The 14,954-nt window shown below is 42.9% G+C and overlaps 1 protein-coding gene across 3 annotated transcripts in view; it reads right to left on the bottom strand.

Annotated features, from left to right (window-relative positions):
- Positions 1 to 14,954, bottom strand: part of MCTP2 (multiple C2 domains, transmembrane 2) — an 89,502-nt gene that overhangs the window by 45,920 nt on the left and 28,628 nt on the right. For all 3 annotated transcript variants that reach the window (XM_015569139.1, XM_015569141.1, XM_015569140.1), the window contains 5 exons: positions 13,076 to 13,169; positions 9,577 to 9,679; positions 8,775 to 8,877; positions 1,087 to 1,188; positions 107 to 181 (listed from right to left, as the gene is read on the bottom strand). In XM_015569139.1, coding sequence (XP_015424625.1) covers positions 107 to 181; positions 1,087 to 1,188; positions 8,775 to 8,877; positions 9,577 to 9,679; positions 13,076 to 13,169 — 477 coding nt within the window. The remainder of the gene's footprint in view (positions 1 to 106; positions 182 to 1,086; positions 1,189 to 8,774; positions 8,878 to 9,576; positions 9,680 to 13,075; positions 13,170 to 14,954) is intronic.

Raw genomic sequence — 14,954 nt, 5'->3', positions numbered from 1 at the left:
AGGAGGAGGAGGAGGAGGGAGAGGGGATGCAAGCATATAATGACAGCCAGCACTCCAGGTCCCGCATGCTAAATGCACCCACAGCCAGCTCACCACAGAGACCTACCTTTTTGGACAGCTTGCGGCTGTCTTCAGCAAAGCGCTTTTCCCTGGGCGTAAAGGTCCTGATACTGGCTTTGACCTAGAAAGACATCCTTGTTAAAAAGGAGGCATTTCTGTGGATTTCATTCCTCTCCTTCTCTTCATGAACCGGAAGGACTGGGAAACCAATCTGTTTTACCCCTTAAGGCCCTGGTGGGGAGTGGAGAACGGCGGTCCCCCCAACCCCCGTGTGCATGTGTGTGCATGTGTGTGCGTGTGTGGGGAGGAGGGTCTCATTGCATGAACTTCACTTGGGTGGGGGAGACCAGATCAGGTCTTGGAAAGTGACAAGATGTCTGCAAACCAACGGAAATATTTAAACCACCGCAGAGATCGGCTTCATGAAGTTCTCAGGCTAAAGTCTCTGAAATGGGGTAGTCTCTGAAAAGGAAAACCTCCCTTCATGTCACAGCTTTGAGCTATGTTTTCACCAGTCATACCTGGCACGGGAAAATGAGCTTCTGGGTTATAAACCTATTTTGTACAGAAAAATCTCATTTCCTCTCCGTGATCTGGAAAAACAGGATGAATACCAGTTGAGAACTGGAGTGTCCAGTACGGATTTGATGGTTGAAGGGTTTTTTGTTGCTGTTTGTTTTAAATATGTTTTTGTTGATTTCAAAGAGGAAGGGGGGGGGGAGAAACATCAATGATGAGAGAGAGAATCATGGACCGGCTGCCTCCTGCACGCCCCACATGGGGGTCAATCCCGCTACCCAGGCCTGTGCCCTGACTGGGAGTCGAACTGTGACCTCCTGGTTCATAGGTGGATGGTCAACCACTGAGCCACACTGGCTGGGCAATGGTTGGGTTTCAAAACACTGTTCTCTTTCTCTCTTTCTTTCCCTCTCTCTCTGTGCAAACCTTCTAAAACATTTTACACGGATTTGAGTCTCTCTAGGCTGGCCACCTTTCCCATTAGATCTATGGCCCAGTTAGACTTACCGGGTTATAGATGAGATCCATTTCCAAGTAAATGACCCCTTTAAAAGCTTGTTCTAAATCTTTATTCTTCAATACGTAGCAATTTGTTTGTCCATCTCGAATCTGTTGTAAGCAAGAGATAAAGTACAAATGTTTGCTGGGGTTTATACTACACAAACTCACAGAGTTGAGGATGCAAGATGCACACACAGATGAAACACCTGTTAGGCAAATATTAACATCATCTTAAATCAACTTATCATTGTAGAATGCTCTTACAGTCTATTAAAAGCTAAAGCAATAATTACCAGGTTGATACTGATGATCTAAATGGAAAATTAGTGGCCTGGATTACGGCATCTCCATGGGCTTTCCTTCAGAAATCTCAGAGGTTATACATTTCTATTTATTAAAACAAGGTAAATATTCTACAAAATCCCTGGCCAGTATTCCTCAAGACAGCCAAGGTCATGGGAAAAACGGAACCTCTTGGAAACTGTCACAAATAGGAAGACTTTGGAGATAAGACGACTAAATGCCAAGTGTGGCAGGTCCCCTGGGCTGGATGCTGGAACAGAAAAAGGACATCATTGGGAAAGCTGGTGGCATTCAAACAAAGACCACAGGTTAGTTAACAGAAATGGACAATGTCCGGTTTTATGGAATTTTAGTTTTTGTTGTTGTTCTTCTCTTTCTCGTTGTTGTTTAGTTTTGACCAGTGCATCATGGGCATAAAAGTTGTCAACATTAGGGGCAATGAGGAGAGAGAAAATCATGAACCAGCTGCCTCCTGCATGCCCCCTCCTGGGGATGGAGCCCACAACCCGGGCCTGTGCCCTGATCAGGAATGGCACTGTGACCTCCAGGTTCATAGGTCGATGCTCAACCACTGAGCCACGCCGGCCGGGCCAAGCCATATTTTCATTGACTATTGCTGTCACTCCAAGCGCTCGGCACAAGGGTTCTTATAAACAGTGGTGGAAATGAGTCGAGTAAGTCAGGGCGGGAAACAGAGCCATTCCACTTTACAAGGGAGGGGTCACCTTCCTTCCCGAAGTCACCCCACCTCTCCAGATTGAATGGGTCCTCAACAGAGAGATGGCTTTCCTGGCCAGCGGCAAAGAGGAAGGGGGTGCCCCATAAAGACCTGGTTTCCTTCCGAAACGGGTTCCAAACAGGATTCGGAGCTTCCTCCTGTGTCCGCGGTCTCACTTAATAAATTGTGGGTGTGAAAGTTGAAAGAAATAAATACAAAAGCGGCGTGACCGTTTGCCAAGCTGACTGGCGTCCAAGTGAGCTCTGCCTCGACCCATAGGCATTGTACGCTGTTATCTTAAAATTTCCATGATTTCTTAAGGGCCAGGGGAGGTCAAACAGAAGGACAAGAGGTATCAGTATAAAAAGAAGTATTTTATAGTCAAAGAGGTTTTTTTGTGGGTTTTTTGTGTGTGTGTGTGTGTGTGTGTGCATGTTTTTTTAATTTGGTAAATGATCGTTTCCTCTTTCTCAATGTCCTACCATTGTGTCAGCAAAACACAGAATCCACCGAGGGACATAAAAGTAATCAGACTGTCCATTTCCTTGTAACGCTGGGCATTTTTATTTAACACACAGCAATTTTGGAGTAATGAAAAGGCCTCAGCTATAATTAAGGCTATTCCTGTTTGGCACCTGAATATCATATTACCTTAAAATATCTAAATTACAAGTTGAAACATTTTTTTTTTAAGTTTGAAAAATAACAGAAAAAAAAAGAAAGTTTCTCTGAACTTCCAAAACTAAGAAATGAAAGTTTCTCTGAACTTCCAGAGTTCTTCCCCCTACATGGAAACTAGATAGAAATTTGGCATAGATCCTTCCTAAGTTTTTATCGAAACTTTACATTCGTAAACTATATGGACTTTGCAACTTCATTTTAGCATCTATCAATATGATTCAGATTTAAAAGTGTATAGTAGTGTATGGATCTGCCTCAGTTCTTTAAAGTGCTATGTAATATTCAAAATATAAATAATCCACACACTTTCTGAATTTTCCTGTCGATTCCACTCTTTCTGGCTGGCTGCTAGAAGGAAACTCTTTGGGGAAAAGGTCGCGGATAAGGGGAAGAGGAAATATGCTACTTTGTATGTGGAATAGGCTGGGCTTCAGAATAGATCCATGTGTTTAAATATTTAGTATTATAATTAAACACTGAAAATAATAACCTATTATTACAATGGGGAATGTCTCCCATATATTTTTTACGCATAAATGATTTTCTGTATTTTGATCAAACATTTTCTAGGATAGAGTCCAAGAAACGGAATGTAGATAGTTCATGAATATGATCCTTCTTTAAAATTTTATTTTACTGTTTAAGGTATTACAAATAGTAGCACATATGTCTCCTTTTTTTCCCCATTGACCTTCCCCCCGGCCTCCCCTACCCCCCATCACATGCCCTCACCCCATTCCCAGTGTCTTATATTATTTTTTAAATTCAAAAGAGGGAAAATATATACCTTAACATAAGACTAAAAACTAGGTGTCATTCACAAGCCATTTCTGTGTACTTGTCACTGTTTTCCCTGATTATTTCACACCCACCTCTGAGATATATAAACTTTTTAAATTCACATTTTACAGATTAGGTAACTAACTGAAGAACACAGGAGTTATGCATCCCCAGAAATAAATCCCTAGAGGTGGAACTGCTGACTCACAGGATGTATCTATTTTGATGGCTTTCCCCTCCTACAGCGCTGTATCAATTTATACTCCTGGCCTCTGTGAACCACACCAGCCATTTCCTTACAACGCTGGGCATCTGTATTTCATATACAGCAATTTCACAGGAATAAAAAGGCCTCAGGTTGTTTTAATATCGACTCTTTTTTATAACTAATGAGACTGAACGTTTTCTCTCCGAAGTTTATTAACAGTGGGCCGTGGTAGGACTGGGAGAGCAGACAGACTTAGACTCAATTCCCACGTCTGGCATTTAGCATCTGTGTGGCCGGGGGTAATTATCTCTCTTCGAGTCTCAGATGCTGCTCTACAATAGATACCCAGAATACAAATGCTCCAACATACGTGTATGTTACATCTTAATCCATTTTATCAAGGTGCCTTCTACAAGGCTTGTACCAAGTCATGCTCTCTCTGATAGTGTTTGAGAGTCCTTTTTCTTTTTAAAATATATTTGTATTGATTTCAAAAAGGAAGGGAGAGGGAGAACGAGAGATGGAAATATCAATGATGAGAGAGAATCATGGATCGGCTGCCTCCTGCACGCCTCTCACTGAGGATCGAGCCCAAAACGGGGGCATGTGCCCTGACTGGGAATGAACCGTGACCTCCTGGATCATAGGTCGACGCTCAACCACTGAGCCACACCTGTTGGGCGAGAGTCTTTTCCTACACTTAGTGATCACTCCTAGTGAAAAATCTTTACTATAGGTGTCAATCTGACTGATTAAACTAATTTAATGACCTGATGTAAAGGTGATGGTGATAGCTTACACTGTCAGTGCTTACAGATGCTATACTGCAATCACTTTACATTGGCCAAACTATGTAAATCCTCACCCCAAACCTCCAATGTAGGTATCATGATAATTATCTTCATCTCATCAAGGAGGAAATAGAAACAGAGAGGTTTAGCATCCTCAAAAATCACACAGCCCGTTGAGGAAAAAGAATGGATGCCAATCCAAGTGGCCTGCTCCCTCGTCTATTCTCCAAATAATCATAATCTGACTGAATGAAGCACAAGCCATTCATATGATTATTAGTTTAACTGTTCTGATTCCTACCTCTTCAAATTAACGTTTCTGCTGGGTAGACATGTCTTTTCTTTATTGATGGAAAAGACACACCTTTTCCATGTTGGTGATATTATTCATTTTTTTAAGTTTCCACTCATACTCCTCAATAAAATTTAGGTGTGTTATTCCTAGTGATCCCTATATTTCTTGTTCTTTCATAATTCCTCATGTGTTTTTCTCTTTTTTTCATAGTCTTGTTAATGGCTTGCCTGTTGAATTACATTTTACAGAATTACGTGGATTTGTCAAATACACCATGTCCATATTTTCCATGTTGCTCACTTTTTAAGGTTCATTATGTCCTTTCTAATGTCCTTAGTTTTATTTGCTTTTGCTGAGATGCTTAAATGATTTTCAACCTTTGTTGTTTAATTATGAAAACATTCGAGTTAAGAATTTCCTCTGAATAATACTTTTGGCCCTTCTCCGCGGTTTTTTTTTTTCTTCCATTGTTATCTTTTTATTTGTTCGAGGAGAAAACATTCATTTCCAAGTGGGACATCATGTAATCGGGTGATTTTTTAAATTGCTTTGAATGAAATCTGAAATTAGGACCGTACTTTCATTCATTATTGAATTGAAATATAAAACACGGATACCTAAACATACAAATCCCTTGGAAAGGTTGGTGTATTATCACAAAGGGAACATACCTAGATAGCCTTTAGGAATCCTCATGGAATTACTAAGCCCTCTTTCCTTTCCCTAGGTAATTCTCCGCGGTTTTTAAATGGACTATTGCACTGTTCCTTTCTAGAGCTGCAGTTTTGGTATCCACATGAGCTACTTGGGATTTTTTCCCCCCACTAAGTGTTTTGATACTTGCTTCCCTTTTGTTATTAACTTCTATTTTCCCAGTACTGTGATCACAGTAAAGTCTCTTTTTATTGAAGCATTTGGGACCTACAACACGATCAATACACGAACATGTTCAATGGGAATTTGATCAGAATATTTTACATATTTACGTGTGTGTATGCACACACAGGCATGAATTAAGCTCACTGCTCATTCTCTAAAGTTGGAGACCAATCACTTTGATATGCCTAAAATGCACCTGAGAACTTGCTAGAAAAGGAGACTGCAGCCCGGCCGACATAGCTCAGTGGAGGAGCATCAACCTATGAACCAGGAGGTCACGGTTCGATTCCCGATCAGGGCACATGATGCCCGGTTGCGGGCTCGATCCTTCAGTGTGGGGCGTGCAGGAGGCAACCGAACCATGATTCTCTCTCATCATTGATGTTTCTCTCCCTCTCTCTGCCTCTCCCTTCCTCTCTGAAATAATATATACATATTTACACATATTTTTATTTTTTTATTTTAAAGGAGACTGCAGCATCTCATCCCCAGAAATTCAGTAGCTATGGGATGGTGTGGGGGGCCTTTCACTATTAACACACACTGTGCAACTTGGACTTTCAAAATTTGGGCTTTCAAGAAATATCACAGCCTTATTTATTTTTTCCTTCTGATATATTTAAAGCTGAATAGATCATATGTGTGATCATTTTGTGATTCTAATTTTGTAATATTTCCTGTATTTCTAATAACACACACACACACACACACACACTTCTATGCAAAATCATTCACATAGACCAGTGGTTCTCAACCTTCCTAATGCCATGACCCTTTCAGTTCCTCATGTTGTGGTGACCCCCAACCACAAAATTATTTTCGTTGCTACTTCATCACTGTAATTTTGCTACTGTTATGAATTGTCATGTAAATATCTGATAGGCAGGATGTATTTCATTGTTACACATTGAACATAATGAAAGCATAGTGATTAATCACAAAAACAATATGTAATTATATATGTGTTTTCCGATGGTCTTAGGTGACCCCTGTGAAAGGGTCGTCTGACCCCCAAAGGGGTCGCGACTCACAGGTTGAGAACCGCTGGTATAGAGCCAGCAGCAACCAGCTCTCTAGGACTTGTTGCTGGTTCCGTCTGGTCCTCCATATATATTACATATGCTTCGTGGTAACTCCAGCATGTCAAAGCTACGCTCATAGTTTGAAGGGCCAATAGAGAAATTTGCCTTTCTGTATATCTTCGTTTTTGTATTTCAATGGACATATTGAACCAAAATCAGGCGAGGAGGAGAACTGAACATTTGTGTTCAAAAATCACCATGTGAGCCCTGCCTTGGGACTACTTTTAATATTTTTTAAATTTAGTTTCCCATATATAAGTATTAACACAAAGTAAAAGATCAATGTTATTTATTTTAATGGCCAAGATTTCAGCATTAACCACAAAGCAAAATGATGGTGTAAATGTGTCCATTCGAATGTGCAAATCTCATCACAGGTGCACCGTGGGCAAATACGCGATTGGAAATGCAAATGGGGACTTGCATGGACATTTACTATTCGGGAGGAGCAATTACAGGAAATTTGTCCCATAAAACTAATTAAGTGAAGCTGTTGCTGGTGCAGCTCACGACTGCGCACATGGATTCACAGAGGAAGCTGAAGGCTGCGTGAGGCGTGCGTCTGATTACAGATTCACATGCTGGCATGGATTGCACTGAGAATTAGAATTTGTTTCGAAATGTAGGGCCTCCTCATGCCGCAGACATTCGGAAATAATACTAAAAAGATGCTCTTCTTATTTTACAGAAATATGATTCTCAAAGCCTTCCTAGGTTGGCCCATTAGATAATTCTGAGAGGGTAAACATATCCTATATAATAAAGAGCTAATATGCTAATTAGACCGAACAGCCAAACGACCTTCCAGATGTCCTTCTGGACGACCTTCAGGATGAAGCCGGGGCTGCAAAGGCTGGATGAGGCTGAGAGGGGCTATAAGGGCCGGCCAGGGCTGCAAGGGCCAAGCCCATTGCATGAATTTCGTGCACCAGGCCTCTAGTCTTTAAATAAAAAAGAATGACCTAGATCGATGAGAAAAATCCAGCCAGATTTTCAGGACAGCATTAGGACCGTTTAGTTGTGGATAGACATGTTAAATAAATCTACTGAATCAGGTAATTATTAGGAGATGGTGTCTAGCCTGGAAATGTTTTAAAACTCTCCAATGGGTATACTATTTTCCAACGCATATTTACTATGTTATCAATCAGAAGATTTAAGGAATAAAACGTTTCCTGTTAGAGATACTTAGTGTTTTGGCATATTTTTAGTTAGAATTATAGCTAGACCAGTGGTCGGCAAACTGCGGCTCGCGAGCCACATGCGGCTCTTTGGCCCCTTGAGTGTAGCCACGAAGTTTCAATCGCACTGTACGTGCGCGCCCGCATGTGGTATTTTGTGTAAGAGCCACACTCAAGGGGCTGCAGTTTGCCAACCACTGATCTAGACGTTAGGTAGAGAATCAGTTCAGTTGGAGAGCGTGTGCTGCAGGAAGAGCCCCTATAGACCCTCTGAGGAGGTGATCACTTCCCCAATTTATTGATCAAGGAATCGGAAATCAACACCTTGCCTGACCCGCGTGGCTCAGTGGTTGAACACAGACCTATGAACTAGGAGGTCATGGTTTCAATTCCTGGTCGGGGGCACATAACCCGGTTGTGGGCTCGGTCCCCAGTAGGGGGCGTGCAGGAGGCAGCCAATCAATGATTCTCTCTTGTTATTGCTGTTTCTATCTCTCTCTCCCTTCCTCTCTGAAATCAGTAAAACCATATTTAAGAAAAAAGAAAAAAAAAAAAAGGCTGGTCAAAACGGTTTGGTAGGTTCAATCATATTGGACTGACACAGCGAGAAAATTACGTCACTTTATATTTGAAACTACTGGAATAAAACAGTTGTTTCCGGCTAGAGTGTAAAGTGTCCTCCTGGCCCAGGTTGAAAAGATGAAGCAGCTTAAGACCATAGAAAGTTGTCAACCGCACAATGACTCACAAACTGTGTATTAACAAAGGCAACTTACGGACAGCAAGGGAATGGAGACTTTCCCAAGGAAATCCGGGGGTTTGTCGCCGTCCTCATCAAACACTGTCACTTCCAAAGCATCGTGAACGTCTTTAACACGGCTGCAACGAGAAACACACCGCGGATCACATACAAACACACACACACACACACACACACACACGCACACACACGTGGAGTCGGTTCCGTGAAGATCTGAAAACACGGTTTCACTAATTAAGTCTGCGTGTCCTCAGAGTATAAAACTACCATTTAATTAAACTCCAAAAATTAAATCAAACTGACGATATTCCCAAGCCTTCCATCAGAGCAGATTCAGTCATCCATACGAGAAAAGGCCAACTTTCTTACTAGGTGACATTTCCCGTGTCTGCGTGCACGCAGGGTGGGGCCCTTAAAGAAACAGGATGAAGAGGGAATGGGAGACAGAAGGAGGTTTGTAAAAGGACAGTGATTTCGAAGTAGCTTCCGAGTGAGAAAAGCAAAACTAAGATTCTTTTTAAATGAATGAAGAATTCACTTAAAAATCAGTGGCTAAAGTCACTGTTTGCTGCCCTCGCTGGTTTGGCTCAGTGGATAGCGGGTTGAGCCTGTGGACGGAAGGGTCCCAGGTTCGATTCCGGTCAAGGACACAGGCCCAAGGGATGCAGGCTTGATCCCTGATCATGCAGGAAGCGGCCGATCCATGATTCTCTCTCATCATTGGTGTTTCTGTCTCTCTCTCCCTCCCCCTTCCTCTCTGAAATTATTAATTTTTTTTAAAAGATGCCCCCGGATAGTCCAGAGGCTAAAGGACTTACAACGTGAAAACTTTGTTCCACTCGGGGTTGAGGGTCTTGTAGATGGTGTGCGTCTGCAGCCGGTCGTTGCCCAACTCCAACAAGCAGAACGGGTCGCTCTTCCCTGGAAGGAAAACACAGACGTCGGTCAGAGACACAGGGATCTCAGACGTGACAGAGGCCAGTGAACCAAGGCCAAGCGCTTCCCTCCCGGTGCCACTGTGCTGGCTGACAGGTGAGAGCGAGCCGTCTCCCCCGCAAGCCGCATGGGAGCCCTGGGTCCTGCCGATGCTACAAGTGTGGCGTCGTTAACAGGCTGGCACTGACACGCAACCCGGTGCCCGGGACCACACAGGTGGCATGGGAGCAGGTGGTACACTGTCACGTGAGCGAGTCCACTTTTGTGTGGTTGTTTTTACATGTTTATTGATTTCAGAGAGGAAGGGAGAGGGAGAGAGAGAGAAACATCAATGATGAGAGAGAATCATGGATCGGCTGCCTCCTGTAAGCCCTACACTGGGGATCAAGCCCACAACCCGGGCCTGTGCCCTGACCGGGAATCGAACCCAGGATGCGTGAGTCTGCAGGCCAATGCTCTATCCACTGAGCCAAACCAGCTAGGGCTGGTGTTTTCTTTTTAATCAGAAGCTCATCTCTGCTCCCTTTTTAGATTCTCTTTGAGTTACTATAGGTCCTTATTCTTCTATAATGGGAAGCCTACAATAGCTTATAGGCCTCCCATGGTGTGATGGAAGCAGGAAAAAGTATTAACATGGCTATTTAGGAGTTACAACAGCTTTGCAGGGAGTGGCCACACACATATGGGATCCTATATATTCAATACGTTGTGAGCACATATGCTATGTTTGTTGCTTGCAAATGCGCAAAAGTTCAATCCCAGAAAGTCAGTTCCAAGTTTTGGCCTTAAAAAAAGAAAAGCTTGCATGGCTGGGGTGGCTCAGTGGTTGAGCGCTGACCTATGAACCAGGAGGTCACAGTTCGGTTCCTGGTCGGAGCACATGTCCAGGTTTTGTGGGCCCAATCCCCGGTGTGGGGCGTGCAGGAGGCAGCTGATCCATGATTCTCTCTCATCATTGATGTTTCTATCTCTCTCTTCCTCTCCCTTCCTCTCTGAAATCAATGAAAATATATTTTAAAAAAGTAAAGCCCTAGTTGGTTTGACTCAGTGGATAAAGCACCGGCCTGTGGACTGAAGGGTCCTGGGTTCGATTCCAGTCAAGGGCACATGACCGGGTTGCTGGCTCCATCCCCAGTTGGGGGGCGGGGGAGGAGGCAGACAATCAATGATTCTGTCTCATCGATGTTTCTCTCTCTGTCTCCCTCTCCCTTCCTCTCTGAAATCAATAAAAAAATATATTAAAATAAATAAGTAAATAAAAATAATAAATGAACGGCCCCAATGTTCCCCCAGGGCACGGAGCAGACACATACACACTCGGGGTCTGTGCTCCACCTGTGTTTGCAGGTGACGCATGCAGGTGACCTCGGCCACAGCCAGATGCCGTGTCACCTTGACAGTTTCACGGTGTTTTAGCACCTCCCCCTCCATCGCCTTTGCTCCGACCGACCCCACTTGACAATTCATCGACATGCCTCGAACGGCATGCGGAGGTGTCTCATTTAAATAATTTTACCTTTATGTGAGTTACAGAAGTGGGATGACAAGTAATAAATGGATTTTAGAGGTCACATCATTCATCTGACAAATATTTATTAAGTGTGCCCTCTATGCCTGGCACGGGACCAGGCCCTGATGTACACAGGCCACCAGGTCATTACCTTAATGGAACCCTCATCAAAGTTCAGCTTTTTTTTTTAGCAAATGTCACCTTTTCCATGAAAACTGCCCTCATGTTCCCGGCCAGTGGGCTGCGTGCTCCCACCTTTGACTCCTGGCTGTGTATTTTCCCTGTGTCTCCTACATCCCACATCTATGCATCTCTGTTCTGTAGTGAGCCCTGTATTTCACGGAACCGGCCCGATGCAGGCAAACCCAACATATGCCCACATGGGCCAGTGACGGAGGACAGTGGGGACGTTGCTGGCTGCTGGGGACGGGTGTCGGCTGGACAGAGCGATGCTTTATGAAGGTTCTCATTTAACCCTCCAGGAGGTAAGGAATGTTGGTGCAGAAGAGGAAGCTCAAGTTCAAGGAAACCTAATCTGGTTGATTAAAGTCTACAAGGAATTCACAGTGCAGGTGAATTTTAAGCAAGGCTTGGGAGGGGACTGATTTGTTTAGCAGAAACGGGTAGGTCTTTCTTAATGAGACAGGGACAGATCAGAGCCTTAAAATGATTAACAAGATAGCCTGGCCGGCCTGGCTCAGTGATTGAGCATCAACCTATGAACTAGGAAGGAGGTCACGGTTCGATTCCCGGTCAGGGCACATGGCAGTGTGGGGCGTGTAAGAGGCAGCCGATCCATGATTCTCTCTCATCACTGGTGTTTCTATCTCTCTGTCCCTCTCCCTTCCTCTCTGAAATCAATAAAGATATTTATTTAAAAAGGCACAGAGCACCTCAATGGAATAAAGGCAACAAGTAGATGCTGTTTCTATGGAGGTACCAGAGAAAAGTCTTACCAAAAGATTAATTTAGCAAAGTCATGACATTAAGAATCCACAAGTATCCTGAAAGCTAAACGCTCAAGTACATTATCGAATCATAGCACAATTATTTGAAAAATAATAATTTGGTGAAGAAATTATTCCTTCCTTCAAAAAAATGGCTTATCTGCATCTTATTTTTTCTGCTCCTCTATTTCAGCAATTTTTCAAATGAAGTGCCGCAAGAATTTTTAAAACATGCAATACTATTAATCCGGGGCCCTGACCTCTTTTCCCTGAGATTATCAAATTTTTAAAAATGACAACAGCCAACACAACAACAGCCACCTGGTGTGAATTCCCTGTATTGAGCCATAAACATATAGGTCATATAACGGAGCTCTATCTTATTGGTCATGTCACCTAATAAGATTGCATCGGATTGGTTAATTCCTGGTACCAGAAATCCTCATATACATAGTACAAATATAAGCATCTGATTTTTTAAAAAAGTCACTTTGGAGCAAAAAGGAAAAAAATTACTATCATTTTTCCCAGTAAATCAATCGAAACTGTAACTTTTTTTTTGGTCAGATCAGCAAAAGGTGTATTTTTTGAATTTCGGTAAATAGTTTATGTGTGCCATGAGATGAAACAGGTCGAAAACCACTGCTTTATTTGGAAAAAGCATGATTGCTGTGTACATGCAACTGGTTTGGCTCAGTGAATAGAGCATCAGCCTGCGGACTGAAGGGTCCCAGGTTTGATTCAGGTCAAAGGCATGTACCTTGGTTGTGGACACATCCCCAGTAGGGAGTGTGCAGGAGGCAGCTGATCAATGTTTCTCTCTCATTGATGTTTCTAGCTCTCTAACCCTCTCCCTTCCTCTCTGTAAAAACTCAATAAACTATATATATATAATAAATAAAAGTGCATGAAAATGGTTCCTACCTGAGAAATCAGCAGCTAAGAGGTCCACAGCCTTTAAAACCTTCACTTGTAAAATGCCGATGTCCTTCATGTCTTTCAGGGAGTTCTGCAAACACTGAGGGGAAAAAACACACACACGTGGATCAGAGATGAAGCAGCTTTCTCCGACCCCCTCGTGCCACAGCGCCCTCCAGGAAAAGCTTTCTCCACAGACCGCGGCCTTTCTCACACATCCGCTCGGAAACCTTGCACAGTGCACCGTATCCGTCACCAGGACACTGAGGCATCGACAGCAACCAGATGACAAGCGCCTGAGAGTTAATTAACTCCAGCTCCGAAATGAACACATTGCACACACAGACAATCGACTTTTAACACGGCCCCGTGGCGACAGTGCGGGCATCCCACCGGGAAGATGCGTGTGGAGGGGCAGTCCTTCTCCTTGTCTCCGACTTCTGCTGTAATGAAACTTTTCAATCACCTGGGAAGGCACCATTATTCTGACCTCGTTTGTGCGAACTTTATGGAGAACCAGAGGACAACACGTGGACCCTCTGTGGATGGTCATTACCGCAGGAAAGAGAGGAGGATGCAGTTGGAGAGTGAATTTTCTGGTCCATGCTTTAGCTAGTTCATGGCATGGGAGAGGGAGCATCCAGCATCAGGTCTGCATTTGCATTTAACATTTGCATTTATGCTAATTTTTTGTTTGCTGAGACTTTGACACGGGGTGGGGCAAAAGTAGGTTTATAGTGGTGAGGATGCGAAACATATAGTTTATTCTTGCATTATAATTCATTAGTTATTGTAGTAGTTTCAATAGAAACAACTGTTAACCTATGTTGGCCCACCCGGTATATCTACTGATATATGGCATTAAGTAAATATCTATCCAATATACCTTCTAATTCTTAAGCATGTACACAGCCAATATTCAGAAGTCTATGTACATTATGTCCTTCAAAACGTGAGTATCAAAGAGATATAAGCAGATAAAATCATTCGAATGCTTTCAGCACACACTTACTGAACATGATGCCACTTTTAAACCTTTGGATATAGTAATTGTGCCATCATCAAATAACTAAAAACCTGTGATAGGATGACCCGGGGAGCTTATGGCAGGATTAAAAAAAATCCTTATTATTGAAGCATTTCAGGGTAGAATAATAAAAGCTTCATAATAATTAAGATTTGCTTAACCTAACATGCACTGTTGCTAAGAACTTTCTAAAGCTATTTGTGATCTGCATTTTCAACAAAAAAATAACAAAAAAAAGACTAGCGTTTAAGCCTAAATAAAAACATATTAAGTGAAATAATTTTCAACTTTGAAGACTGTCTATTCTGACGACATAAAAAAAACAAATCCAGCCCAGCCCAGCCAGTGTGGCTCAGTGGTTGAGCACAGACCCATGAACCAAGAGGCACTGGTTCGATTCCCAGTCAAGGCACATGCCTGGGGTTGCAGGTTTGATTCCCAGTAGGGGGTGTGCAGGAGGCAGCTAATCAATGATGTTTCTCTCTCATCGATGTTTTTATCTCTCTATACCTCTCCCTTCCTCTCTCTCTCTAAAATAAATAACAACTTTTTTTTTAATCCAGGTGTCTGAAACTTGTGTCTTGTAATATAGCATTCTTTTCTGATGCAGATGAGAAATAGCTTTAGAAAGTTCTTAGCAACAGTGCATTTTAGGTTAAGCAAATCTTAATTATTATGAAGCGGCTCACTAACTAAAAAAAAAAAAAATTGTAGCTCTAGCCAGTTTGGCTCAGTGGATAGAGTGTCAGCCTGCTGACTGAAGGGTCCCAGGTTCGATTTCGGTCAAGGGCATGTACCTTGGTTGCGGGCACATACCCAGTAGGGAGTGTGCAGGAGGCAGCTGATCGATGTTTCTCT

Source organism: Myotis davidii, unplaced genomic scaffold (assembly GCF_000327345.1).
Source record: "Myotis davidii unplaced genomic scaffold, ASM32734v1 scaffold164, whole genome shotgun sequence".
NCBI classification, from domain to species: domain Eukaryota; kingdom Metazoa; phylum Chordata; class Mammalia; order Chiroptera; family Vespertilionidae; genus Myotis; species Myotis davidii.
The sequence above is the reverse complement of the archived record's forward strand: the minus strand, read 5'-3'. Positions and strand labels throughout refer to the sequence as shown.